General features: G+C 41.8%; 1 protein-coding gene across 2 annotated transcripts in view; it reads right to left on the reverse strand.

Annotated features, from left to right (window-relative positions):
• DPP4 (dipeptidyl peptidase 4) overlaps positions 1 to 27,214 on the reverse strand; it is a 77,449-nt gene that overhangs the window by 29,952 nt on the left and 20,283 nt on the right. Inside the window, exons 3-12 of one of the 2 annotated variants that reach the window (XM_036857747.1) lie at positions 25,255 to 25,350; positions 24,760 to 24,851; positions 23,380 to 23,460; positions 17,471 to 17,523; positions 17,281 to 17,353; positions 16,395 to 16,515; positions 12,048 to 12,208; positions 10,496 to 10,608; positions 2,286 to 2,421; positions 182 to 226 (exon numbers count right to left, since the gene is read on the reverse strand). In XM_036857747.1, coding sequence (XP_036713642.1) covers positions 182 to 226; positions 2,286 to 2,421; positions 10,496 to 10,608; positions 12,048 to 12,208; positions 16,395 to 16,515; positions 17,281 to 17,353; positions 17,471 to 17,523; positions 23,380 to 23,460; positions 24,760 to 24,851; positions 25,255 to 25,350 — 971 coding nt within the window. Of the gene's footprint in view, positions 1 to 181; positions 227 to 2,285; positions 2,422 to 10,495; positions 10,609 to 12,047; positions 12,209 to 16,394; positions 16,516 to 17,280; positions 17,354 to 17,470; positions 17,524 to 23,379; positions 23,461 to 24,759; positions 24,852 to 25,254; positions 25,354 to 27,214 lie in introns of both variants that reach the window. The other variant, XM_036857746.1, reaches the window with a different exon arrangement.

Here is a 27,214-nt window from a genome sequence, read left to right on the forward strand (position 1 = left end):
TGTATATTCTCTATAAAAAGACATCTCTACAGGGCGCATTAAAATATTACATGACAAAAGGTCAACTGCTGTCTCTATTAATAGCAAATAACATAGAGGCCTCGTTTGGTATATCTGCATATTAAATAGCTCTGAGTATCTGATGCATACGACAGAAAACCCCATAACTCTTACAACTTACTCTTCCAACCCAGCCAGTGGTACTCATTTCAATGTGTTGCCGTCCCTAGGGAGGGAAAAATACAGAGAGAAGTGAGATATGAATTCTACTCTTTAGCTGCAATTTGTGGCAATATAAGCAAGACTGTACTTGTAATAAAATAAATGAAAGCTATCTCCATTCACATATTTGTATTTATGATAGTACCTTTTACATAGCTACATTAGAACATTTACCTCTCTTGCCTAGAGCTCTGTCCTGGATGTGTAACTCATAAGCCGTCCTGCAAGCTCCTCCACATTTTCAATTCAGCAAGGACAGAAGTGTCTTTCCCTTATCCCCACCAGTTTGTTCTTACTCCTTCGTTCTTCCCTGGGTTAGTGGCACCATTCACCCAAGCCAGAGACCTGGGAATCACTCCAGACTCCTGCTCTTCTCACAGTAACCCCCTCAGCCCTTGTCTTCTAGTTCTTTGACTTCTCTTGTTCTTCTCCACCATTATTGCCTTAGTTTGTGTCCTGTCGGGTTTCCCAGGTCCATTGCCCTGACCTCCTGGTTGGAGACCCTGCTGCTCTGCTCTCCTTCCCGTCTGCCCTCCACCCTGCTCAACCCACAGCTGACCTCATCAGGCAACAGATAGTTCTATCTCATTATAATTCTTTCCTACTTAAAACCCTGAAATAGCTCTAAGTGTCTTACAAGGTAAGGTCAAACTCCTCAGAATGGTGCCTGAGCCTTAGCATATATCTCAAACCTCAGTTCTCACCATCGTGCCTCTGCCTCAACCCCTAGTCCAGTGTACCCCCAGACCCTGCAGGCTCCAAGCCCATCACCCCAGATGCCTTTGCACAGCCTCTGCTCCTAGGGTCCACGTGCCTTCATGCTGCCCCGAATATGACAACTTACCCCAGGCTGCTCTAGTCTCCTCCATGTCGTCTCCCATCCCCTTCTGCCTACCCCCAGGCAGGTTGATTATCTTCTTTTGCCCTACATTTCCTTTGTACCTTGCTTATACACTTTTAGAGCACATTTTCCTGATACTGAGATGATTTAATTGGCAGGAAGCAAAGAGCTTGGTTTTTTAGTTTGGATTCTGGCTGTCGTTGTGACCTAAGCAAACTCCTTAACCTTACTGAGCCTGTCTCCACAGTGTCTGGCTACTGTGAGTGTTCAAGAAATGGTAACTATTATTATTGATTTTCATAACAGTCTTCCCTACTAGAAAATAAACATTTTAGGGACAGGCATGCTGCCTAATTTTTTTTTTTTCCCTCCAGAGCTATGCACAGAACTTGGAACAAAATAGGTATTCGATGATTGCTACATAAGTAATGAATGAGTGCATCAAGATACAGGGGCAGGCGGTGGGGGGCAGGATTTCTGAGGCAAGAATCTGCCGTGTGCCCAACCAGGGTGGAGCAGGGAGAAGAGGTGTGTGGGCACAGAGCCCATTACCAGAAAAGGGCTTGTAGAGCTGTCCTTGACATATGTCAGCAAGCCTCCCCCAGGCTCTACCCCTCCTGAGGCTGTTGGTCCCAATGGGGCTTTAATTTTGATCCACGGCCTATACCTTGTGGTCTCTGGGCTGGAAACACCCCCAGCACTTCAAGGTTGGATTAACACTTGCCTTTGCCTTAATGTTGCCATGCTCTCAGCGTGGAAGTTATCTATTTACTTTCTAAAGCTGTTTACTGCTGAAAGATAGTCACAGTGTGGTAATAGATTTGTGGCCTCTTGATATTTGTTTTGCTTCACGTATACTCGGCGAGTCACTTCCCATTTCCTGAAACACGTTTCCTTGACCTTGCGGCCCCTGGCTTTCTCGGACTTTGTGAATTTTGACATCAAATTCTATTTTCTGGCTTTCCAATCACCACCACCCTTTTCGCAAGTGATAGTCTCCATAACTAAAACAGTAAGACTAGTGAGAGCCGATGAGCTAGAAGTACCACCGGGTAATATCAAATTATCTAAAAGTCAGTCAAGACTTACTCACTGCCTCAGGGTCAGACACAGAGAAAGAATAGAAACTCAAGCTGTATTTCCTGATAACACTCTCCCTGTTTTCCTCCAGCCCTCAGATCACATGTAGCTTTGGAAGGAGAACATCCCGATTCAGCTTTACCACTGAGGAAATCCATCTTCCGGTGGACTCTTCGTAGTCACAGATATCCATGACTGAATAGTTCTGAATCCTCCGGATCCACTGCAAAGAAATCCTTTCTTCGGTTACCCATGTCACATCACACAAGTAGTAATCCCTAAAAGGAGGGAGGGAAGGAAGGACGGAGGGATGGAGGGAGGGGAGGGAAGGAGGGAAGGGAGGGAGGGGAGAGGGAGAATAACTATTTCCAGACCTTGGTACAAATAGACGTTCTGCTCAATGAAATCAATCTTAATAGGAATCCAGTTTTAAGTAGTTGTTGAAGCCATTTAACACCGTAGTATTTTACCCTTTCTTAAAGCTTAAAGTGTAATTTAATTTTGAATGGAAATGCAAATGTATCTGACAGGAAGAACAACAGCTAACATCCCATGGAGGTGTAACATACATGCCATGGCTCAGGACTTTGCAAGCCCACAACTGGCCTTTGGTGGTGCCAGGGTGTCAAGGGTGATATTTTCCCATCTCTTTTCTGCTGTCTGGAGGGGCCATTACAGGGAACCCAGGGACACTGGTTGAGATTTTATTCTTTTCTGGTAATTTGATATGTTTCTCTAAAACATTCTTCCTACTAGGGAGAAACTACAGTTGACCCTTTTCTCAACTTCATTTTCAAAGGGGAAAAAATGGACTCACATCTCTGCAAAGTTTGAAAACCAAATAATTATATCCTACAAATCTTTTCTCAAGTGTCAAAATATAAATCGTGTGAAGAAATTAAGGAAACTTTTGGTATTTTGACATAAATTTATATAAATAGAGATATCTCGAGCAGTACATCCTCGTCCAACAAAAACCTTTACCAGTGTTTGTAACTACATTTTGAGTGATAAGTGAGATGCATGGAATTCCTAATTTACCTTTCTGCTAGCCTCCCTAAATATTTGCTCTGGATAATTTATTTTATTTTATTTGCTCCCCACACCCTCGTGCGATTTTTGTATGACTCTTCTTAAATCATTCCTGTCCAGTGTGTGATCAAAACCTTGCTCCCAGGGGCTTCCCTGGTGGTGCAGTGGTTGAGAATCTGCCTGCTAATGCAGGGGACACGGGTTCGAGCCCTGGTCTGGGAAGATCCCACATGCCGCGGAGCAACTAGTCCCGTGAGCCACAATTACTGAGCCTGCGCGTCTGGAGCCTGTGCTCCGCAACAAGAGAGGCTGCGATAGTGAGAGGCCCGCGCACCGCGATGAAGAGTGGCCCCCGCTTGCCGCAACTAGAGAAAGCCCTCCCACAAAAATGAAGACCCAACACAGCCATAAATGAATAAATAAATAAATATATAAAAATTAAAAAAAAACAACCTTGCTCCCTTTGGTCAGAAGAATTCCAAAGGAAATTTTTCATTCCACCCCTTCCCATCTGACCCTGTGGCTGTATCCGTTCACCCTAACACGCTCCTTTGCTCTTTCCTTCATGGGCTGTGCCCACACCTCCTCTTGTCAAGGCTCTCCTTGCTTGACGGCAAACTCTCTGAGGCTGGGCCACAGCTGTCTGGTTCACAGGGTATCTCCAGGGCCTAGCAGACTACCTGGCACAAAGCAGGTGCTCAAGAAAGTTCTGTGGAATGCAGCACTGAACAGAGGGGGAAGTCCTGTCCCATCCTCGTGACCTAAGTAGCTCTGTTCTTCCTCAGAATTCACAGATCCCTTCCTGTCCCCACTCCCTTCACAGACACTAAATCAAACAACAAATATTTGTTGAGAGCTTAGGATGGATCAGGTGCTAGATAAAGCACTTTCAGCCCCTCACCACTTCACTATCTCCCTTGGTGGGGCAGGACACTCACTGTGTTAATACGCCCAGGGGTACCAGGGCCTCCAGGCTGTCTCCGCTGCAGGTGGCAGGCACTGAAAGAAGACCAGAACCCCTCACCGAGCAGCAAAGCACCACCTTCACACAAACAGGGACTCCTCTCCATTTCAGTCCTTTCTCTTGCTTATTAAGAACTGTACACTGGGCTTCCCTGGTGGCGCAGTGGTTGAGAATCTGCCTGCCAATGCAGGGGACACGGGTTCGAGCCCTGGTCTGGGAAGATCCCACATGCCACGGAGCAACTAAGCCCATGCGCCACAACTACTGAGCCTGCGCGTCTGGAGCCTGTGCTCCGCAACAAGAGAGGCCGCGATAGTGAGAGGCCCGCGCACCGCGATGAAGAGTGGCCCCCGCTTGTCGCAACTAGAGAAAGCCCTCACACAGAAACGAAGACCCAACACAGCCAAAAATAAATAAATAAATAAAATTAAAAAAAAAAAAAGAACTGTACACTGTCCAGTCTGCACGACTGGTGTCCCTTGAACACCCTGTGAGGTTTTCCACATGCCTCCCTTGTCAACCTGCCCTTCAGTCTGAAATGACTGTCATGCTTTAATTTCTTCAGGATTTACTCAAATATCCCCCGCCCGTGAGGCTTTCTTGAAGACCCCCTCCTTCTACACCGCTATCACGGGTCTCATGGTGCTTTTCACGAACCGCCAGGCTGCGGAGTCTGAGAGGGTGAATGCCGCTTCGCCGGCCCAGGAGCAAGGGCGCCTCATCTAGTCTAACTGCCCGGTACTGAGCCCAAGGCAGAGGCGTTAAGTGAGAAAATGGAAAGGCAAACCAGTCATCCCCGGGGTGGGTAGGGGATAAATACTTGCAAAGGGAATGGAAGAATGAAACGCAAGATAGAAAACAAAAGTTTTTGAAATGAACTCTCTAGACCTGGGGTCAGAACACTTTTTCAGAAAAGGGCCAGCCAGTAAATAGTTCCAGCTTTGCGGGCTACATGCTCTCTGTCACGGCTACTCGACTCTGCCTTGGCAGCACCAAAGCGGCCAGAGACAGTGCGTAATGTATGAGTGTGGCTGCGTGCCAACGAGATGCTGAGATTTGAAGTTCATGTAAATTTCACCTGTCACGCAGTATTATTCTTCTAATGATTTTTCTTCCCAACCGTTCACAAAGGTAAAAACCGTTCTTACCTGGGGGACCATCTAAAAACGGGTGGGGGCAGGATTTGGCCGGCAGGCCCAGGGTTGGTAAGCCCTGTTCTATACCAGTAGTTCTTATTGTTTTATGTACCTGTCTCTAGGGGGAAAAAGGGTGGCATGGAGTCTGCGGCCAGTGTTGGCAGGATGCCCTCTTCCCTGGGTGATTCATTGAATTAATCACTCCACCGCATGCAGTCGCTCTTAGTAGTGGTTTTCTTTCCAGGTAGTAATAGGTACCTTATTTTAAGTAGCTTTAATATACCCAAAGAAACATTTACACAAATTAGGGGAATTAATATCACACAACAGACCTTTGTTACATGCCTACTCTTTGCAAGGCAGCGGCCACTTTACAAAGGGATACCCTGTGTCATATGACTCTCAAGCACAAGTCTCTCCCAGTGCATTCAAATATGATTTGCTTTATAAAATTCAGTTATTCTGTCTATATACACTCTCGAGGAATAAATAGATTTCATAGAGTGAGGAGCTTTATCCTGAAAAGAATTAAGAGGGTGAAGCTAACCAGCAATGTTTACCAGAGGGATGGGTGGAGGTTCCACAGAGGGAATGACTGGGGGCAGGAAATCTGAAGCCAACGGCTTATTTTGAATCCTGATTCCAACCCTTTCCAGTGTGTGACCTTGAACGAGTTACCTAACCTCTCTACACTTCTGTTTACTTGTCTGCAAAACATGAACTCTAACATTCCTCCCGCATAAGGTGATCATGAGCTTTATGTCAGCACTTAGATGAGTTCCTGGCCCACAGTAGACTCCACATGGGTGTGAACCGTCCTTATGTACAGAAATTACTTCATTGCTTTAGTATTAATATCAGTCGTATTCCTCTTGGACTAATCCTGTTCCAGAAGTTAGAAGAGCTTGTCGAATCACGGTGTCTAACCTGGGAAAGGCAGTCAGTGGCTCAAGGGAAGGCCAGGCTGTCCCTGGTTCCTCTTCCACCCCTCCCCCAACCACTCTAACCAGTCTATTCAGTATGTGCCTCTCTGTTTTTACAGAATAAAATTGTGTTGTGGAAAGTATACTTGATGACCCTGCTTGTTGGATTTTTCTGGTCTTAAGTGGGGACTTAAAACGTCCAGTAAAAATTACAATTAAGCCCTTGGTTTCCTTATATCTTTTTCATGACTCACTGGCATCCTGGCCTGGTGTGATCGCAGCTCCAGGCTGGGTTATGCACCCTCATTCTGTCTCCCCTCAATTCCAAATCCTAAAGAGAAACTGATTGAAGAGAAGCGCGTTTAATGTAAGAATTCAAAATTTACAGCCCGCTCCACTGGTGAACCGCCTTCATGGAGCCCTCACAGGGTGCAGAGTACACCTTGGGCTGTGGAGAGTGACAAAGGTAGTGGAGGATACAGGTTCATGAACCTTTGATCTAGAAATGGGCAGGGAAGATGCCAGATGCATGTGAGTTTCCTGGCAGACTTCCCAAATTCCATCGCTCAATGTTTTCAAATGGGGAAAAGTTACTTTTTTTTTTTTTTTTTAATTTTTTTTTTTTTAAACTTTGGGTTTATTTATTTATTTATTTTTATGGCTGTGTTGGGTCTTCGTTTCTGTGCGAGGGCTTTCTCTAGTTGCGACAAGCGGGGGCCACTCTTCATCGCGGTGCGCGGGCCTCTCTTGTTGCGGAGCACAGGCTCCAGACGCGCAGGCTCAGTAATTGTGGCTCACGGGCCCAGCTGCTCCGCGGCATGTGGGATCTTCCCAGACCAGGGCTCGAACCCGTGTCCCCTGCATTGGCAGGCGGACTCTCAACCACTGCGCCACCAGGGAAGCCCGAAAAGTTACTTTTACATGGCTGATTGCTGAACCTGAGGCATAATTTTTGGCTTTTAGTAGATAAAGGTATTTAGTACCAGGAGACCCACTAATCATGTTGAAGGGTTTTCTTCCCACCTCACCTGCCCCTTTCCACTAGGCCACTTTAGAAAAGAAGAAGGCTATTTGGAGTCCACTTTCCTAAAAGAACCCTTGGAAAACGTGTGCATGTGTGTGGAGAGCCTCATCTTCCTGTAGGATTTCAGCTGCTGGATGCTCTGTGATGAAAGGATGAGGCCTAAGGAGAAAATTAGTGATGGGTGCGCGGGCAGAGGAGGGCCTGGTTCCAGGAGCGAGTGAATTACTACGAGACAGAACAGAAGGTGCTGGGCAGCTGAAGAGGCATAACTTGCCCGCAGTAACTTGGCCCTGCTGATCTCTGCACGAGGCTAGAAAACGAAGCACCACCGTGTACTAGAACATTTTTCTCCAGAGGGGCCCTCAAGCCTGGTTTTAGCAAAGCTGCAGCTGTACTGGTGCTAACAGAGACCAGAGCTGGGTTTGCAGTTTCATACACAGCACATTCCTGTAGCATTTCCAGAAATGCTTCTTTGGTGAAATACATTCCCCAGAAAATACCCACAGTGAGTAAGGCAGCCCTCACCACGAGTGTGGCGTAAAGAACTGCAAAGAACAAAGACTTAAGGATTCATTCATATAGGGTGAAAAATAAGTCCTTAAACTGCTTAAGTTTCCTGAGCTCCGAAATTCACAACTGTGCCTTGGAAAGTGATTTCTAAGTGGGAAAGATGCCATCTCTTCATCTGTGAAATGGCCGTGAAAATGACACCATAGGCAGCATGTGGGTAATAAATGAGACAACGAGAGCAGAGCACCACGCACAGTCCCCAACACACAGGAAGCACCCAGTACATTTTAATTCAACTATTCTATTACTCTGGCCCAGCAAGTGTGGGCCTCTGTCCTATTCCCAAGCTCCCATGCTAAGTTGCTGTGTGATCTTAAGCAAATGGGTCTACCTCTCTGAGCCTCAGATCTCTCCTCTGTGTCTCACAGTGGTGTTCTGAGTGTGTTCCGGAACCCCGGTAGGTTCTGTCTATTCTGAGACTCCTGGGGGAAGGAGAAGGCACAGGGGCTGGGCCTATAACCCGAGCAGCCACCTGCCGTTTGCTTACTGGCACCCCACCTCTGTTGTATCTCACTTGCACAAAGGTTTCTCGCTCCTTAAAAACATTTGTAAGGTCCAAAGCCCCTTCCAGATCTAAAATCTTTCAGCGTGGGAGCTCACGGCTCATCCTCCCTTCAGACAGATGTTGGGCGTAGACCAAGAGGGCACGCAGGGCGTGCTGCTCTTTCCCGGGCAGCCCCGAGCTTGTGCACGCTCGGTGGCCCTCCCACTCCGGTCCTCCTCCTCCCCACCGTGCCCTGTCCAATTCGCTCATTCTCCAGGATGCTTTCTTTGATCCCCGGGGTCACGGAAAACCCATCTCCCCCTCCTCAGGATGCCTCCAGCCTTTTGTTTGTGCCTCTGTCGTAGGCGCTCTGGGAGTCATTTATTGACATGTTTTCTATCCTCCACCCCGTCATAAGTGCCAGAAGGCAGACTCAGCCCTACAGGACATCTGTGAGTGTAAACAGTGGGTGCTGAATCAATGCTGATGGAAGAGGTGGCTGGACGGGACCAAAGAGCAGATTTTAGAACCTAAAAAAAATATTTTTTAGTTGACTGATAATTAATTTTCCCTCGGAATAAACAGGTTAATATAGATATTTCTAAGCAAGTAAATGAATTAATAACCACAGAGCAAAGCCTCCAGCATGCCTGATGTAGTAAATGCAACCCTGAGAAGGAAAATGCTTCCATATGGCTCTGATGATAACTTCAGGCATCTGAGGGCACCAGCTGAATTCACACAGAGGGAGAGAGAGGCACCTCGAAGAGTGCTTACAAGCTCTTTCTTTCAAGTCAGAAAGATTTGAATACAGCCCCTTACTGGGTCATTTTCTTAACCTCTAGGCCTCATTTTCTTATCTGTAAAACAGTCATATAATAATAGTTGCTGGAAAGAGTTACTTAAAGACTAATAAGATAAAGCGTGTGGTGCTCTGTGTCTGGCACGCAGAGAGTGTTCAATAGATGCTAGTCATTATTTAGAAGCAATGATAAAACCAACGTAAGTAATGGAAAAGAAGAGAGAGCAGCCTGATGGCCAAAAGTTTCATGCAGTTGGTGTTTACAGGAAACTAAAGGAGGGGCTGAGAGTTTCAAACCACCAAGGATCATTCAAGCAAATGACACCTGGAGGCACATCGGTGTCTCGGGGGTGCCTAAAATTAATCCACGGTTTCCCTGAATTACTCTAGGTCTTACCAGGCCCCGCAAAGCCCCGTGTGACCTGACCTTCCTCCCATCACTCCCCTCTCCGCCCAGATGCTCCAGATTCTGTGGCCTCCTTGCAGGGCCCCTACTGCACCAAGCACGCTCCCTCTGCAGGGCCTTTGCACCTGCTCTTCCTCTGCCCGGATACTGCTCCCCCAGCTCTCCATGGGGCTAGATCTTCCCCTCTTCCTTCACATCACTGGTCACGGGCCTCTTATTAGAGAAACCTTCCCTGACCTCCCCCCAACCATCAGCATCACGCCTGCCCTCCTTTGATTGTCTTCACAACATTTCACATAACTTTATTTGTTTACCTGGCTGCTGTCGGCCTCCCCTACTTGAGTGGAGGCTCCATGACACCAGAGACTCTGGCTGCCCTATTCATTCTGCAACCTCACCCCTGGAAACCATGCCCGGCATGAAGGCATGAAGTTGGAACTCACCAAAGAGTGGTCAGGCCACCCAAGATGGCTGTTCTCTTGCTCTCTGTACATCCCCTGCTGGACCAGTCCCTGCTCCACCTAACACCTATTCCCCCGAGTAACCTTCCTACATACTCGCCCCAGGCTCCAGCCAGTGACTCTTAACAAACGGGAGGTGAGGGGCGTGCCTCTCCGCTGGTTTCCTTGGTAAATAATGAGCCAACCCGATGTAATCCTCCCTGTAACTGGCAATCTCCTCTTCCCCCTGGGAGCGAAGCCTGCTGCCATGTCCTGCCCACCGTCCACAGCAGCACGCTGTGGGGTGTCGCTCCAGGACCTTGCTTCAGATGTGTAAGCTCCCGCACCCGTTAAACCATGGATGTCTTTGTTGCTGACTCTGGGTTCTTTCTTTGATCTTAAAGCTGGGCAAGTGCAGCCCAACAGAGTGGTTGAATGGAAGAATGAATGATGGGCCGGGCCAGGTGACACCATGAGATACTGCCATTGGTTCTGCCATTCATTTTGAAAGTGTTCTCCCTGGGAGCTGTGGAACTGTTTACAACACAAGCATTTGGGTCAAGAGTCTTACCCTATTAACACAGAAGCAGGAGGAAAGATTTGTTGGGAAGTTGCATTGATGTCTGGGCTGAGAGTGGTGGTATTTACAACAAAGAACTTTACAGTTGGGTTCACAGCTCCTGCCTAGGAAAAAACAATCACAGAATTGGTATTGACAACAGATACATACATAACATCATCACACAGGTTTAAAGCTGTACAAAAATGTCTGCATTATGGCCATAAAATTATAAACAATCAGACACTTTCAAACAATTTAATACAGATAAAATGAACATAAAGGAGAGTCATGAAATGCAACCTTCTCATGTTCAGGCAGAAATACATATATGACTCCCGTTTAAGTAATGAATGCTCATAATTTATGCGCTTTGAGCAAAAAAGGATAAATTTGTTAAAATCAATTCTTTTAATTTGTAAATATACCCTGACTCCAGAAGACAAGAAGACTGATGGCTGACCACTAGGAAGAATACCCTGGGTTCAGCCAAAGACACAATCCCCCAGGAAAATTAGTTTACCTGAGCCGAGAGCCAAAATGCTAATTAAGAAGCCATCACTTCCACTCCAAATTCAGGTTCAGTACTTTGGAGTTCTACAATCAATGTTATGACAGAAATCTATAAAATCGTTTTATATATACACATAGATTTTCAATTGACAAATTAGTTAGAAATAATATGATATTTTTAGTGAGAACACTCTATGGTATTTCTTTGCCAGTTGCACTCTTCAAAAAATAACATTCCACTGAAAATACATCTCCATATTTAGTCTCTGATTTTTTTCCTTTTAACTTCCTCTGTCTCCCTAAAATGGCAGCTCTTCATAAAGCAAATTGAGGGAGTCGGTAAAAATAAAAATCCCTTTTCCCAAATTGCTTACAGCAAAAACACTTTCCTATTAGATTTTCCTATAGATGATACTGTGGCCATTGTTATTATGACACTAGTGAAGCGAAGAATCCTGGTTCCTTCCTAAACCTCCCTCTTCCTTGGCTTATACTGCTTAATAAGGCTCTTCAGTTTTCATAAACATGCATCCCAGAGGGGGAAACAGTCTTGAAAACCAAGACATGACACTATTATTCCAAATGTAGGATGGGTGAAATTTACATTAGTGCCAAATCTATAATAGAACTACTAAAACTCGTCATGTATCTGTTAGTTAGTAATACCACCTGATATATAACCCCGCTCTTCAACTTTATCTAGGGCACAATCCAACTTCTACAAATGAGATGAGCTTGTGATTCAATCACAGCCTCTCTTTTCCTCCTTTCAAACATTTTCATTCCCCCTACTTCTTTCAAAAGCATTTTCCCCATCTTTTTCGGCTTGTCATTCTTCAAAGTTTTTGGAGAAATTACAAAACCTTAAATCACACTCTTTCCTGGGATAATAAAAATACTTTAAAATTGCCACATGCTGTTGACTTCAGCAAGAGTAATCACACAAGCTGTTGAAGAGAGACTGACAATATTTTCATTAGCAGGAAAGGATTAAATGAAACCATTCTCTTCCCATCAAATCATGGAACCACTATATGAACAGAGCACAGACCTTTGGATAAGGAATCTGCATGGTCTTTGGGTACTGCAGTGACTCATCAGAGTAGAAGGAGTATTCAATCAGTGGGACTTCTGTGTCGTTAAATTGGGCATATGCTAAAAAAGTGCCGTTTGGAGACCACCACAGAGCGGAGTAAGTACTGAAGACTTCCTCTGAAAAAAGACAGAAATTGTTCTGTTACAAGAAGTAGCTGATAAATTGGCTTTGGCATTCAAAATATTGTTCTCATTAGCTTTAGTAATTACAGTAGAGTTCAACTAATGAACCACTTTGCATTTGCTGGGCTTCCAAAATCAGAGTAATACGAACGAATAAAAATAAAATCTTCAAGGATAGAGCTGGATTGTAAAAATAAGTAACCCGTTGGACCACTTTTGAATATTTTAGCACACAATATTTAATATAAACTCTACATTTTTTTCTTTATCTTATAATCCTCTAAATTTATGCCGCAAAACATACTAAAAGTAAATTTCACACAAGGGGCTGATTCTCCTTTCTAATTTTCAAACAGTCAACATGCCAGCATACGCTCCCCAAGTGGGCTCAGTTTGTACTGAGCCCGCAGGGTACTGGTGGGTGGTGTGTGGCTCCAGGCTATCAAACCAATATGGTGCCCAGAGTTTACTACTCTTGGCACAAAAGGCGTGAGAATGATGGATTTAGAATGGAAGGGAGCTCCATGAGACCCCTACCAAGAAACAGCTCCTTTGCCTCGTCTAGAAACTGAAGACTCCCTTGGATTAACACCCTCCTCTGGTCTATCAGCTGATGGGTGAGGGAAGACGGTAAGATGGAAGCAAAATGAAAGGAAAGGTTTTGCTTTCTTGAACAATGCTGCACTCGTTCTCAGTCTCTGGCAAAGGTAGCTCCGTCCTATGTTTATTATGGAGTCTATTCATGGGACTTCCAATCTCTGCCTCTTAAAATGCCGAAACACTTGAACATTAGAGTCAGGAAATCATTTATCCCAATCACTTTTCTGATTCTTACGGCTTCTTGACAAGTTGCTTCCAAACGCTTGTTTTCAATTACGACAATGGTAATGGTAGCAGGAGTAACAGTAATAAAAATAACAATAATAATAAAATATAATAATCATAATGATGAGCGGCTGCTACTTAATGCCTGCTGACCATACACTGATAAGTAACTGACATCTATTACCTCGGTTAATCCTCACAATAACTCCTTGTGCAGATGAGCAAAGGGGCAGGCAGGCTTAAAGCGAGGAAGTCATTTACTCAGGAGCACATGAGCAATAGTTGTTAAAATCAAGAATGAATCCAGATTTGTCTGGTTGGAGACCATCTTCTACTGTTCCTTCCTGCCTATTTCAGCACTTCTAGTAACAGAAAACCTTCTACTTGATCAGGCAGCCTGCTCCCCCTTTGACTGCTTTCTACGTATATCACTCAGTTACATTTATGCAGCAATTTAGAATTTACAAAACACTTATCTAATTGAACCCTGGGTGAGTCTATGCATAGGCTATTTTACAGAGAGGACAACTAAGGTTTAGAGAGATAGAGTGAATTGACAGAGACAAGAAGGCAGGCCTTGTGATTCTGAGCCAAGGGGGTTTCTCACCAAGAACATCTTCATATACTGAGTTCATGTCTCATTCCTTATAGCTTCTACCCATTGGTTCTAATCTAAGATCAAGATGCAATTCCATAAAATGAATACAATGACAGCAAGGTAATGCTTTGTAAAATCACTTTTAAGTACAGGTGGCAGGTAGGAGTCTATGTTTTGCATTAGTAGTTATTTAGAATACTGAACACTTTATCTATCTATCTATTTATTTATTTATTTTTCTTTTCCATTATGGTTTATCACAGGATATTGAATATAATTCCCTGTGCTATACAGTAAGACCTTGTTGTTTACCCATTCTATTTATAATAGGTTGTATCTGCTAACCCCAAACTCCCAATCCATCCCTCCCCCACCCCCCAACCTTAGTGACCACAAGTCTGATCTCTATATCTGTGAGTCTGTTTATGTTTTGTAGCTAAGTTCATTTGTGTCATATTTTAGATTCCACATATAAGTGATATCATATGGTATTTGTCTTTCTCTTTCTGCCTTACTAGAATACTGAACACATTTTTCCATATCAATGATGTGTCAAAACCATTATTATAAAACTACTCTGGTCAAACTCAAGTCCTAAGAATGAAGGGATCACAGATAAGGAGAAAGGAGAACAAAGAAAGAAGGAAAAGATATCCAGCCATTCCTGAAGTTGGCTATGAACACGATGGGTGTCTGTGGCACTCCCACCACCATCCTGTGATAACTCCCATCCTGCCACTCACTCTGAATTTCCTTAGGTACCCCTGGGACCTAGTTTCCTCCCCCTAATAGGATACTTAATTCACTCCATGACAGTTTTTGTTGGCTTCTTTGTCTCTCTCTGGGTTGAATTCCCTGAGAACAACAGTTGGGTAGCATTTGTCTCTGTGTCCCCAGCACCTGGCACAGCACCTTGTAGGTGGTTGGCACTCAATGTGAATTGCACTGAATTAATCACAATTCCCCCCACCCCCGCCACTGTCAACACTACTGCCTCAGGGGGGTAAGGAGTGCTCCATCTTCCTAAATTATTTCCTTCTCTATCCCCTCTCATCTCACCAAAATTCTCATTTTCAGCTCTGGGTTAGGTAAACTACATTCATACTCAAAAGTGACTGTAACATAATTAACTTCATCCTAGGAGATAAAGTATTATCATTTTTTTTTTTAAAAAAGAAAACACTTATTAACTAAAGTAAAATAATAATCAATTAGAAAATCATAAAATAAAGTGAAAACAGAGAAATTGAGAGAGAAAGCTACTTGGGGACCCAGGGTGGGGTGGCGGCCCAAGTCCCAGAATACAGGCTCCTCTGTGAGTGTCCCTCGCCAGTGTGGCACGTGGCCCTGTTTAGACCTTGCAGCTTTGTTTGTCCATTTACTTATGAATCTACAGATTCTCAAAATGCACTCTCTTTTGATCCCAACAGGTCTTCATGGCTCCAGTGGAGAGGGTGGCTCCAATAGGAAGGTGATCCTATATGTGGAGAAGCAGGTGTGCCCTTTTCTAAGTATGGAGCATTCGTAAACGTCCAAAACCAATTGTAGGAATTTCCCTGTAGGGACTAAAGTCCCGTTTTTAGAGACAGGCCCACATTGGAACTGTGAAGCCATTCTTCTGCTTGTGAATGGCTTAGTCATGAACAGGCAAAATGAGATCCCTCCAGCTATTATCTACCTTAGAAAGAACCTTAGTGTTGGAGTGTTTTTATCTTAGAGCTGCCCAGCTGTTCCGAGGAAGGGTCAGTCACAGCTTTGGGAAAAGGCTTTATCCAGCTCACGCTGGGGATCCTGGAGGTTGTGCTGTGCTGTCCAACAAGTGTTAAAGATGTTTTTCAATATCTAAGTGACACGTGATAGTAAATTTCATTGTAAGTTTTAATCAAACACTTGTTTCTGGGCCATGGGAATTTATCTTTCTTTTAAAGTGTTTTCTGTCGTTGTTCTTATAATGTTATCCACTTAACTGAACTCGATTTGAACTAGTAAGAACCGAAATTAAGTCATGAAGAAAAACTTTTTTTTTTAAGTATGAAGAAGAAGTAACAGGATAAAATAAGGATGAGTCTTTAATAAGCATGAGGCAATCTTGTGAAGGGTTTGGAATAGCCTCAAAATGCTTTTTACCTTAGCAACTATAGACATGAAAAATGTCTTCCTAATATTTTCTAAAACTCTTTATCCTTAAAGAGAGAATCATTCTTTTCAACTTTTTCAGTTCTGTTTTTTGAACCCATTTTTTCCTAAGTCTTTCTAATTATTTTTTTTCTTCTTTAGAAACAGGAAATGCTAATTTCTTCAAGGTCCAATGAACACAAATCCTCTTTAAAAAAAGGCATTTTCTTACCCTTGACTCCCCAATCTCCAGACAATATTTCGTCATCTTTTGGAATGTTCTGGGAGTATTTCATTTTCTTTAGTAACTTCCGGGTTAGGTAGGCCCGGTTCGAGAAACATCTGATATTAATCTGGAGGCTTTTATGCCCCAGTAAAGCAGAAAAGCCACCTACACAGAAAGGCCCTTTGTAGCAGTAGAGCAAAGACAATAGGAGCATTGAAGAGACAGTGAGAATGTAGCAGCAGTAGGCACTGTGAAGATTCTTGGTCTATGAGAAACCTGGTGTTATGAGTGCTAAAGGAGATTTGATGACATTTTTAAAATGCAACTTATTTTGAATGCCCTTGAATGTTCCCCCATTTTAACTGTTTTTGAAAATGTACCGATTTTCTGATTTGAAAAAGCTTTAATGTCTCTACCTTCATAAATCCAATCAGTTATTCCATTATAGATTACATCTTCTTTCCCGGTCCATGTGATCCTCTGACTTGGCAAATTTGGTTCATTTTTGACATAAATGTCATTTTTCCAAACGTACGCCTAGAAAGATTGGAAAAAAAGATTGATACATGATATATTTTATCCTGGATTTTAAAAAATGTATCAATTATTTTATCCTCAAAAAATATTGGTATGCAAGTGTAATGATTACCTAAGCTTATTCCATTGAGCAGGAGGAAGAGTCATTTACTCCCTCCTCTCACATTCTTAAATTATAAGTATAGATATAGAAGTCCAAGAAGCAGCTCACAACCACGTTATTTGGATACTAAAGTGTATGCGAAGCCTGGGAAGACTGACCACTTCTATAGCATGATGTGTGCTATGCATTTCTCTCCAGGGAAGGTGAGTAGATGCAGGGCAGCTGCATGCCCAGAGGGTGCAGTCAACTACAGATAAACAGTCTGTCTTCCTGTTTAGATTCTTCTGGACTTCTGACATTCTCCTAAGACTATAGCACATGAAGGTATATCTATAGTGACATAGAGAAAGTCACAGAACTATCAGAAAGCAGGAATGCCTCAAAAGAAACAAAACAAAACAAAAACCAAAGTGCAACAGAATTAGAATTTAAGAGTTTAATGAACATTTTCCCAGTAAATAAACAATTCTCTAACAGTAGTTCAGAAACTTTCAGGAATTGTATTTACTGTTAGACTAATAAAATATTATTTTAGGCAATAAAACTCTCTTTGATAGTGACATACTGGCTTCCTAAGTATCTGCTCTGTATCATGGTTAGCAGCTTCTGCATATGAGAGATTTGAGCCATTATTTTTCTGACAAGGGGAGAGACTCACTAACCAATTTATGACCCACTGGTGACCATGTGATCCACTGTGTGTTGTTTGGGATTCTCTCTTCTGTAATTAGCTGCCTGGAAAAAGATAAAGAGAAATATTTCCAAGTGAATAAATCACAGTGGAATTTCTTTTCTTTTTAAATTATTATTATACTAGAAAAGCATAACAGATTTTGGGAGGAAGTCACTGACCTCTTATTTAAGTCATAAATGTCATACGAAGCTGTGTAGGAATGCCTCCATTGCTGCAAAAGAAAACAAACATTTCAGGCTTCTGTGATTTTTGATAGTTTGACCACTTGCTATAGGAGCCCAGCTGAGAGATAAAGCCATATAACATTGTATAATTCTCAAATTTTATATCTTATAATTCCCTATCTAGATTCTTAAAATTTTGGAATTAGAAAATATCTCAGAAATCATCTAGTACAAACTCCTCTGGACTTCATCTATAACTTTTCTCTGGCCTCACCTCTGCAAAGGAGACTTCCCAGGACCACAGTGGACTGAGGTGTCACTTCCTGTGCAAACATTATTCCCAGCACTTACCACAGTAATGTTAAGCTCACCTGTTTAAGAAAATGCAAATTTTCCCTTTTCAACCATCTTATTGGCAAAATATCTTAAAGATCTCTAATTCTATTGCTGGTAGTGATGGGGAGAGATACTTAACTTTCCTACATTGATCATGAAAATATAAAGTGTTACAGATTTTTTGAAAGCCACCTGGCAATATGTATTAAAATTGAAATACATGTACCATCAATATTTTAAATAACCATCTCAAGAAGCTAAAAAATGAAAAGCAAACCAAATCCAAAGAAATTAGAAGAAAAGAAATAATAAAGGTAAAAGCAGTAATCAAGTAGAAAAAATATAATAGAGAAAAATCCAACAAAGCTAAAAACTGGTTCTTTGAAAAGACTAATAAAATTACTAACATAGAGTAAGAAAAAGAGTATGAATGAATAATATCAGAAATGAATAATGGGATACCACAATGGGCTCTACAGACATTAAAAGATTATAAGACCTTATTTTAAATGTTTTTTACCTATAAATCTAAAAAGTTAGAAAAAAGGACAAATTCCTTGAAAAGCAAGTTATCAAAAGTGAGACGAAAGAGTGAATCTGAATAGTTTTACATCTAATAAACAACTGAATCCATAAATAACCTCTGTACAAAGAAAACTCCCAGCTCAAATAACTTTACCAGCAAACTCCTTGTCATTTATCCAAATGAGCTGAAAACTTATACCCACACAGAAAACCTACACACAAATGTTTACAGCAGCTTTATTCATGTTTGCCAAAACTTGGACATAACCAAGATGTCCTTCAACAGGTGAATGTATAAACAAACCATGGTCCATGCAGACTATGGAATATTATTCAGTGATAAAAAGAAATGACCTACCAAGCCATGAAAAGAAATGGAGGAAACTTAAATGCATATTGCTAAGTGAGAGAAGCCAATCTAAAAAGGCTACATACTGTATGATTCCAACCACATGACATTCCGGAAAAGACAAAATTACAGAGACAGTAAAGGTCAGTGGTTGCTAGGGATTCGGGTGAAAGGAGGGACGAACAGGTGGAGCACAGGGGATTTTTAGGAAAAGTGAAAATACTCTGTATGATACTATAATGACAGATAAAAGTCATTATACACTCTACATTTGTCAAAACCCATAAAACGTACAACACAGAGAGTGAACCCTAATGTAAACTATGAACTTTAGTTAATAATAATGTGTCAATATTGGCTCATCAATTGTAACAAATGTACTACACTAATGCAAAATGTGAATAATAGGGAAAATAGCAGGGGTGGAGGTGAGGGGGGGTGTGGTGAGGAAGTATATGGGAACCCCCTGTACTTTCCACTCATTTTCTGTAAACCTAAAGCTGCTCTAAAAAATAAAGTCTATTAATTCAAAAATAAATGAGCTAGAGCCATAGCAGATGACTTGGAAGAAGTTCCACATGGTACCACTGAGTGAGAAATGAAATTCAGAAAATAGGATTCTATTTTTATAAAATAAACAATAACTAAAAAGAATCTCTATCTTCCTAGAATTATATGAATAAGGAAACAAATATAAAATATGGAGGGTTATACAATAGATTCTCAACATGGGATACCTGGGGAAAAGGCAGAGGGGTGAGAAGTAGGGAGCCAAGAAAAAATGGTAAAAAATAAGACTGAAGATTTTTTAAATATATGATCACAGATTTGCATTTATGAAATATTATGTTTATATGTGGATACATATATAAATTAAATTTTTTTCAAAATTACTTGTCTGTATGTCTGTCTTCCCTACCATACTCCTAGAGGTAAGAAATTGTGTCTTATTCATCTTTAAATACCCAGAGTCTGGTCTAGCACAAGCCACATAGTATGTATTCAAGAAACAGACCAAACTAAAATAATCGAAGTTTACCTATGAGGCTGAAATAGATGAAATAGGTAGCCCAAGACCCCCAGCTGTATTAGCAGAGCTGAGACACGTCAGGTCCCTAATCTTGAAAAATATTTCCACTTATCATTTATCACCCTCCTGTCCTCTCATGTCAACAAATATTTATTGTCTCCTCTTTTTTGCAAGTCATAACATTCTTTTTTGAATCCTGGATTATTCTGACACACTCCATGCTTGTTTCTGGAAAACCTCTGAGTATAATACTCGCTAGAGCCAAAAGTTGTGGTACAGGCTAAAAATATTAAGAGATTTAAGAAGTTTTGAGATCATTTCAGGGTGACAGATCTATCATGGGTTGTAAAGGGAAATCCAAGATGTTTGTATATTCACTTCATCTTCTGAAACAGACTTATCAGTCTATTTAGGCTATAAACATTGGCACCTATCTTCTTGATTAGGCATTACTGGATAAGACAGGCTCCCTCTTTTTGAGGAGCTCATAGTTGAATGGGGGATATGGAGACATAAACTACAAGAAAAGAATCACAGAGCATGCAATGGAGGTGGGTGGGGAAAGGCAGGAATCATAAATTAGGAACTGGGGAGGGAGAGAGGCTTATGGAAAAGGTGATTCTTGGACTGAGTCTCAGTGGCAGAGGACTGCCACACAGAGAAGGGCAAAAAAGCATCATAGCAGAAAGAGGTTCAAGCACGAAGATAGGAAAGATCATGTTTAAGAGCACAAACTTTGGAGTCTTCTAACCCGGATTCAAGTCTTGCTATAGACTGAATATTTGTATTCCCCCCTTACCCTCAATTCATATGTTGAAATCCTAACCCCCAGCCTGATGGTATTCTGGAGATGGGATCCCTGGTGGGTGACTAAGTCACGAGGGGGAAAGCTCTCATGAATGGGATTAGTTTCCTTATAAAAGAAACTCCAGAGAAATCCCTTGACCCTTCTACCATGTGAGGACACACGGAGAAGATGGCCAACTATGATCCAGGAAGTGAGACCTAGACAGACACTGAATCTGCTGGCACCTTGATCTTGGACTTCTCAGCCTCCAGAACTCTGAGAAATAAATTTCTGTTGTTAAGCCACCCAGGCTGTGATGTTTATAGCAACCCAAATGGACGAAGGCAAGTCTCCAATATGTAATATCAGGCAAGTTTCTTTCTAGACTTCAATTTTCTCTTTAGGAAGATGAGGATAGTGACAGACACAATCTCAGGAGCATGAGAATGAATGTGAAGTATTTAGCAGGACTCCTGGACGTTGTCAACAAGTCACAGACGATGCAACTATTATTATCTGTACAGCATTAAGCGATGAGGCGAGATGCTATGAGAACATCCATAGTAGGCTGTATGGTACTTACTTATTTATGTTTTCTTTTTTTTAATTAATTAATTTTTAAAAAATTATTTATGTTTTTGTTCACTGACTCACTTACCTTTTTTTGTAGCTACACCTTAAAATTAAGAACTGATCTTTCTGAATGCACTAGCTCAGTCATGGAGAAAACATGCAGTAGGATCTAAAGAACACTGGAAGTAGACTTCCAGGGAAATGGAATAAAAGTAGACTTTTCTTTGTTCTTGATGTGTTCCTTGAGAGTTGATTAGTCAACACATTTACGCTGTATAGAAAATTCTATTGGATACTCGGGGAAGTAAAATAGAATATAGAGTTCTCTATTTCAGGAGTCTTTTGATTTAATGCTCAGCAATAAAATGTATGAAGAAAGTAAGCTAATGTGATAGAGAGTGAATGGTGGGGGAACAGAGTAGCATCGACAAAGCCTGGACCTGAATCACTAAAAAGGGAGAGCATATGATGAGCAGGGGAAGAAGGTGCCAGGATGAAGCAATAGCAAATGCTTTGGCCCTTAGATGGGAATGAAAGTGATGCTTGAGAAAAATGAAGAGCTTTGCACTTAAAGGTTCTTAACTTAGGATCGCTGAATCACTTGGGAGTCCTTAAAACTACCCACGCCTGGGCCCCATCCATAGCTATGCTGAGTTAGTTGGTGTGCAGTAGGCTGTAGGCATCTGTATTTTAAAAAAACTCCCCCAGGTGATTGATTCTAAGGAGCAGGCAGGGCTGGGAAGCTCTGGCCAAGCATGGTGAGTGCAGAGAGGGAGGTGGGAGGTGGGTTCAGAAGGGCAGAATGTCAGGCTGAAGGGGACATCATGAAAACAGCAAAAGCAGTTAAATGCACATGAAAACTTCAGTGATACAACAAATACAAATTACCAATGACGGTTGTCCAGCTAAGGTCTACCAGTGAAATACATCCATTAGTACACATCATATGGCACTTGCTGAACTTGGCTAAATAGGAAATGAGCTGGTATTTACCTTGCTGTTTCTACCTTAACCTCATAGTCTTTATATGTTTGTCTTTAACATGGGAAATTGTTACTCTGTGGTTCTCAACCCTGGTTGCTCATTAAAATACTCTACGTGTTAAAAAAAAACAAAAAAAAAACTGATGCCAGCTTCACCCCAGAGACTTCAATTTATTGATCTGGGGATTGGACCTGGACACTAGGAATTTTTAAAAGCTCCTTAAGTGATTTTAATCTGTAGACAGCAATAAGAACCACTGAATTAAACAAACACTAATTCATTAATTGGGAACAGATATGTTAAAGTTAGGCTTAGGCTTCTGATTCCTTCCTGGTGGATTGGTTTAGCAGAACATAGTCAGCAAGGCTTCATGTCCAGGAAATGGAGCCCAGCACAATGAATCAGGGCAAATATTATGATCGAGCATCACCATCCCAAAATGGGAAATGGAGTACGGGATGGTTGGCATGGCCTGAATACAGCAGCGCTGGTGTGTGGGATAAGATCACTCAGTATTTACTATTTATTCTAGAGAAAAAAGGCAGAGGTAGGGATCCCCAGCTTTGTATTTTGTTTTCGAGCAGAATCTCTCTACAGGTTTTTAATCTTTCCTGTATGTCTCAAAACTTCCTATACTCAACAACCGTTGTCAAATCCATGAATAATCAAAAAGCTGCAGTTAAAGTCACTGGCGATCGGCGGCTACCCTAAACATGAGAAGGATGTGTGATTAGGCTGTAACCTTTCCTGAATGTGTCAGAATCCGATGTTGGGCTGGGCAACTGGAGGAAGCTGAGAGCTCCCTGCAGGGCACTGATGACTGGTGCTGAGGCCGTCCCTTTGGAACGGTTTGTATATGGTGGGACCTGGGGGCTGGGAGGTGGTCTGAGTCACTGTGCAGAGTCTCTTCTAGAGGATGAGAAGTTTAACTGTTTTTAAAGAAATACTTGAGAGTTTTAATATATGTCGAACTGAGACAAAGGAAATAAAGGTTTTATTACTGGATGTACGAGTCAGACATGTACACGTATTTTTAAATTATAAGTTCTTATTAACTTATGTTTTTAGTATCTATAATATTACTTTAGCGTTTTAGTATTTGAAAACCCTGAAAATGAATTTCTTTTAAAACATTCGTTGGACTTATCTTTTATGAATGAGAATGACCATTTCTCCTTTTGATACCGAATGAATGAGGTTTTAGCGCCTACTGTTTTACTTAGGTATCAATCCTAAATAGTCACAGACTTGAAATCAGTTATAAAATAACATCCTCATAGGATTCTTTAAATGTCACAGTAAAAAAGCATTTCTTTTACCTTCGCATAGTTGTATTCGAAGAGAATATATTGTCTATCGGGAGATACTGAATAATCATTTATAGAATATCCAAATTCATCCTGTCAATCAAGTAGAAAAAAGAACAATTGAACGATTCCATTTAACTGCCGTTATTGAGCACTTACTGTGTAGAGGGTACAGTTCTAGACTTGTGGCTGGTAGCTTGAGAGGTTCCGGTCTAGAAGAGGGGGCACACTCCCTCACACAAATGACCATGAGGCAAGGTGGGTGGTGATCAGGGTTAGAGAATCAGAGAGGGAAGGATTTATTTTAATGAAGGAAAGATGGCTATGTGGGTGGGGATCAGGAACAGAGAGAACTTCCTCAGGAGGGGAAACAGCAGGAGTAAAAACCCAGATGCAGAAAGGGCATGCATATTTAGAGACTGCCTAAAGGTTAGTTGTAACCTGAATACAGTATAGGGTGTGTCAGACAAAGAGAAGACATAAAATTAGAAAAATAGCCAGGGCCTAGATATAAGAAATGGACCTATGAACTACTTTTTGCACATGGATGTGAGAGAATCTTATCTGGCTTTTACAAAGATGCTCTGGTGACCCAGTGGCTGAAATGGACGAGAGGGGAGGGGTTACATTAGCCCTGGACTTGGGCAATGCCGTGGTCTGATTTACAGAATGGAGAGAGGGACACTCGTTAGAATACTGTCACAAGATTAATCAAGGCTTCGAACCAGGACTATACCGTGGAAATGGAAATCTGAGAGACACTTGATGTTGCAAGGGAGGACTGATAGGGTTTGTTGAGTAGCTAAATAAGGGGACTGACAGAGGAATCAAGGATTCTGAGGTTTCTGGCTTAAGTGACTTTGAGGAGGGCTCTATTTACCAAGATTGGGAACTCAGGAAGAGGACTAGTATGCCTTCCGTTTGCTAGGAGAGGGAAGGGGAAATAACTAGTTTAGCTTGGGACACTGAGTTTAAAATGACTGCAGGCCATCCATGTGCCAGAACCGGCAAGCTGTTGGAAACAGAGGTCTAGATCTCGGGAGTAGGTTAGTGTTACAAGCATGTATTTGAGAAGCACCTGTGCTGTGGAAGTGCATGGAATTCGCTGAAGGAGAGCATGCAAAGTGAGGAGGGAGGGTAGCAGTGAAGACACGGCCCTGAGGAGCACTTACACGTAAGAGTATGGGCAGAGGAGGAGGAATCGTCAAAGGAGACTAAAAAGTAGCCAAGGCAGGGAGCATTCCAAGAAGAAGAGAAAGATCCACTGTGCCATATGCTGCAGAGAGAGTCCAACAGGATGAGAAATGATAGTACTCATGATTTGAAAGGTTATGAAAAAGAAAATCCCCAGAATTCCCTTAAAGCATGAATTACTTATGTGATTAAACATACAAATGTACTGTTCTCCAAGAACATGGAGCTGTTTCCATATTCAGCATTGAATAGCAAGATATTATTTTCTTGTTTGTAGAGATATTCATGATCTAAAGAGAGAAAACGGCCAGATCAGTATTTCAAGATGCTTTTAAACATCTTCATAAGCTAAAAAATCATGCAATAAAAATTTAAGACAAATTCACACAAGTACTAAAAAGGCATTTCTAAGTTGGAAAAACATGAACTGATGAATATTACACTAGTATGCCTTCATTCTTCCATCATTATTGTAAAGGGTTCAGTTCACATTTAACTTTTTATAGTACATATCAAAGAAATACTCAAGTTTCTTTCTGTCTTATCTCCCTTTCCACCCTTAAGTAGAAAAAACTTTCCCATACGGTTAAAAAAAAATAAGGATATTTTCTCAGTGCCATAAAAGTGCCCCACAACCTAACCAGAATGAAAATAACCATAAAAATCAGCCCCCTCTCCGCCAAACATCCTTACCTGAAACCCATCGCAAGGTGTAGAACTTCACTCTAAAAGTATTTTTTAAATAATCGGTTAGAGTGTAGGTTCGGCGACTATCAGCTGTAGCATCATCTGCTGGTTGGAAAAAAGAGCCAAATGTTCAGTAAGATGGGATAACCTGTTTCGCATAAAATAAAAAAAAAAAAGGATATCTACAATATACACTAGTCACAAAATACAGAAATACACTGACAAAATGCAAAACACATCTTGAAAGAGTTCAGACTGAGAAAAAGGGTAAAAATGCATTTAGCTGTTAAAGTGGATGTGAGACTGTGTTTTTCACGGTGCTACATTAGTGAGCTTCATTTTGAAGGTCTAGATCAACAACGTCCAAGGGAAATATAGTGTGAGTACACTTTCTAGTAGCCATATTTAAAATTTTTTAAGGTGAAATTAATTTTAATTGCATATTTTATTTAGCCAGTATATCAAATATTTTATCATTTCAGTGTGTCATCGGTTTTTATATGTTATTAATAGATCTTTCACATTATTTCATTTTGTACTAAGTCTTTAAAATCTGATATGTAATTGATGATTACAGTATATCTCAATTTGAATGGGCAACTTCCCAGTCAATGCAGTGGATGGCACGAGGCTAGATCATCCTTTCGTGAGGCCCTGAGGTCCACTTCTAAGTCCTCTCGCTCCGTAAAGACCTTTAAGATATGCTGATCACCCAGGTCAGAGATCTTCGTTTCTATCATCACTTTTCCTTGAATTTGATTAAAGTTTACATGAAACCTTTCCCTTGGATTCTGTGACAACCTCAGTCCTTCTCCTAACTCTCTGGCCATTATTTTTCCATCTCCTACTTTGACTCTATTTTTCTCCACTGACCTGTAAGGCAGAAATGCTCTGATATTAGTCTTCAGCTTTCTACTCCTCTCTCTCTACAGTTTTCCTTCCAGGGAACTCCAGAGAACGCAAGCTCCTGGGCTTCAGGCATACTTACCATTTAGATAAATGACGATATCTGCTCTCACTACCTTAGCCTACTGCACCCACGCTTACATTTCCAGTGCTGTGTTCAGCCTTCTTAGTTGACTTGCCCCACTCTAACCCTATACATACCCTGTCTAAAATAATTGTCTTCCTTCCAAAACTAGATTTCCATAGGAAATTTGTGTGGTTTTATATTCTGTTACTGAAGATGCCAATTCAAAGGCTGAAAATCATTTTGATGTCTCCCTCTTTTTTACCATCCCCTACAACCAATCAACCCTATTGACTCTTCCTGTGAACTCTCTTCTCCAGGTATCCCTGCCATCAGGTTCTCCCAATCCAATTCCTGTCCTGCGCCATCAGTGGAATGATCTTTCTAAAATGCCACTTTCATTCTGGTGATCTCTTCCTCAAAAGCTTCCAATGAGTCCCCACTGTCTACAGGGAGATTCAGACTCCTTAGCCTGGCAATGTGAGACTCTTTCCAGGCTTATTTTCACTCTCTCCCTGCAAGAACCTTCTAACCTAGTCACACTGATCTGCCTACTGAACCCAGCAGATCTTCTTAGGCTTGTCTGACTCTACTCCTTGTCCTAAGCCACTTTCTGGCATGTCTTCAACTGCTTCTCCATCTGTCACAAGCCTCCCTCCTCCATTTCCCACCTCTGTCATGAAGACTTCAATTCGGCTTCTGACTTTTGCCCCCATGCTACTCATTGGGCTCCTGTCACTCACTAACTTGTGTTGATAACTATTTTTCCATGCCTGCCTGTGTGATCTACTCAGCTAGGCCATGTATTCTTTTGAAGACAGAGCTTTGGGTTTTTGTTCATTGGTTTGGGGTTTTGGTTTTTGTTTTTCATCAACCTTAGCATCTAGCACAGTTGTATGGCATAAAAGAGACACACAAAAAAAGTTTTTGTTGATTGGAGTAGGGTATCATCCTATAAGCATAGTCAAGCCAATGTGATTCCTCTTCCTCAATCCT

This window comes from Balaenoptera musculus, chromosome 7 (genome assembly GCF_009873245.2).
Source record: "Balaenoptera musculus isolate JJ_BM4_2016_0621 chromosome 7, mBalMus1.pri.v3, whole genome shotgun sequence".
Taxonomy (NCBI): Eukaryota; Metazoa; Chordata; class Mammalia; order Artiodactyla; family Balaenopteridae; genus Balaenoptera; species Balaenoptera musculus.